Genomic DNA, 2,643 nt, shown 5'->3' with positions numbered 1-2,643 from the left:
AAAATATACTGAAACCAAGTATAAGCAAATCCTTCATAAAAAGGTTGATGCACAGGGTTTGGTCTAAATTGTTCAATAAAAGAACACACTCCAAATAAAAGGAACATGATGAAGCCAAAAAAATGTCTGGCTGGGAGTGCGTGGTGGGAGACAGCTCAGTCAAGAATTCGCCTAGTCCGTGAGAAGCAAAAATGGTAGCTCGCCATGAAACTCGTGCCGATAGGCAAGCCTTCCTGAGCCGCTTGAACAACGTACAAAGTGATGAAGATCGAGTGCGTCTTTCTAGGGAGCACAAGCAGTTTCTTAACGGCGAACGCTCCACGGACGCCGACTTCGCGACTGCACCCCAAACGCCACGACTAGCACGGGTCCTGAGACCACCTCCTATGGGCAAAGACGCGGCATACATGCTAGCAAACAAGCGCTTAGCGTCGGAGATGCGCAAGGCTATTGCCGCGAAGACCGTAGCTGGTTCGGGGAAGAAGGCCATTGAGAAAAAGAAGGAGAAAGAGGAAGACGAGGCGTGGGCACCGGGCGACGACGAAGCTGATGACGATAACGATGACAGCGTTTTCGAGGAGGCGGGGTTGAATGATGAAGATTCTGAAGCAGAGGATGTGGGCCAGAAAGGTACAACATGATCGACATACAACATCTTGCGAATAAGATATTTTGACGGAGCTATTGTTGTTATGTGTGATGATAGTTTCAAAGACAGCAGCAAAAACGAAAGCAGCAGCGAAAAATTTGACAGCCAAGATAACCTCCAAGAAGCCCCGCAAGAGGAGTTCTCGTACCCTCGCAAAAGATGCAAGAATCGCAGAGGCAGCAGCTAAAAAGTGTGCAGCAGCGAAGAAGCGGCAAGATCGGGCAAGCGCTGCACAACGTGCTGGGAAAGACGCCAAGGAAGCCGCCCTGTTACGACTTGGAGCTGCTACAAACAAGAAACGCAATGCTGGCAATGAAGATGTATCGAAGCGCCGGACAAGCCTGCATGAGCCTTTGCCATTGGGTGGCATGGATAGGTATGTACAACTTGTTTGTATACAACATGTTTTTCATCGACTTGCGGAACTGATGTTGTTTGTGGACTACGTTGTACCTCAAGTTCAGAGCGAAGCGAAGTCCCTAGTGTAGATATCCCTGCAGCTCTACCACCACCAGATGCCGTTCCACCACCGGTGCTGGATGACGAGACGACTGCTACGGATGATCACGGTTTGTACGTACAACTTATCATTCATGCGTCCATGTACAACATCTCACTGACGTTGGTATGTACAACATGATGTTGATGTTGTATGTAGTGACGGTTCAAATATCGATGGGTTAGACCCTAACTTCAATGATTTAGAGGCGCTGAACTCGGATTGTGACGACGATGAAGACGAAATGACCTTTGATGAAAGCGTGGCGAACAATGACCCTGATGCTCCTGATGAAATTCCAGTAGGCGCAAATGATGCGACTATTGAAGATCCTGTTGGCACTACTGTATTGCAAGATGAGCCTACGTCTGTGGCAGACGATGGAGAAACTGAGTGGCCTGTGCTAAATCAAGACGAGATGGTGGGATTTGTAAAAAACGAAGCTGCATTAGCGAGAATGCGAAGAAGCGGTTGGTATCTCGGTACGAATGCTCAATACCAACCCAAGTGAAAATTTGATTAACTAATTTGAATTTGTCTTTCTTACAGCTCCTGATGAGTTTCCTCCAGATCAACACTATCCTGGGTTGTACAATGGTGTCACTGGGCCGACAGATGAACTCAAGGCATTGGCAGACTCCCCCCTCGATCTGTTTCTCTATTTCATGCCACGAACACTGTGGGAGACTATCGCACAGCAGTCTACGTTGTATCACGAACAGCATTTGGTTGAAAGAGTAGAGAGGATGTTTGAGAAGCAGCGGGTAGCTGGCAGAAAAACAAGAGAGGAGTTCATGGAACAAGAGGCGAGGCACGGAGATATCAAACCACACGAAATTGTTGTACTGCTGGGTCTCCTTATTGCCCGTATGATCAATCCGCAGCGGCGCCACTTCTACGATCACTGGTCTACTACTTCCGTTGGTGCTATTCCTGCTGGAACCTTTGGAAAATTCATGAAGAGAAACCGCTTCACGTACATCCTTTCGAACCTCCACTTCACGGACAATGCAGATGAACGGGCAGGCCAAGACAGAGCTTGGAAAATTAGGTCAGTTGTAGATACTCTACAACTGACCTTCAAAGCTGGGTTCATAGCTCCAGCCGTCATCGCGTTCGATGAGGCGATGATCCCCCTCCAGAATCAACACAATCCGACCCGGCAGTACGTTGCGAACAAGCCCCACAAATGGGGAACTAAACTCTTCATGACGTGCTGCGCCCAAACTTCATACTGCCTACGGTAAGTCATTTTGCAGCTACGTAAACATGTTGTATCTGACACGTTGTATTCTACAACATGAACCACATTCAGGATCGAAGTCTACTGCGGAAAAGCGCAACACAGACATGAAATCGGAAATGTCCCTGAATCTGTTCAGTCTGTTGACCACAACACAGGACCAGCAGCAGTCATGAGGAATCTGGATGCTGTCCTACCTCCGCCATCCGATGGTGTATATCACTTGATAGTAACTGATCGGTTTTACACATC

At 48.0% G+C, this 2,643-nt stretch overlaps 1 protein-coding gene across 1 annotated transcript; it reads left to right on the top strand.

Annotated features, from left to right (window-relative positions):
- Positions 1-169: 169 nt before the first annotated feature.
- On the top strand, positions 170-2,395 carry PPTG_18001 (hypothetical protein; the record flags this gene model as incomplete). The annotated part of the gene is made up of 5 exons (XM_008915981.1): positions 170-630; positions 707-1,025; positions 1,114-1,222; positions 1,308-1,630; positions 1,698-2,395. Exons 2-5 carry the CDS (start codon positions 809-811, stop codon positions 2,393-2,395), a joined length of 1,347 nt encoding a protein of 448 aa, XP_008914229.1. The 5' UTR covers positions 170-630; positions 707-808.
- Positions 2,396-2,643: the final 248 nt, after the last annotated feature.

The sequence above is a fragment of the Phytophthora parasitica genome (genome assembly GCF_000247585.1).
Source record: "Phytophthora parasitica INRA-310 unplaced genomic scaffold supercont2.77, whole genome shotgun sequence".
Classification (NCBI taxonomy): domain Eukaryota; phylum Oomycota; class Peronosporomycetes; order Peronosporales; family Peronosporaceae; genus Phytophthora; species Phytophthora nicotianae.
Note: the sequence above shows the minus strand (reverse complement) of the source record. Positions and strands in the feature narration are given on the sequence as shown.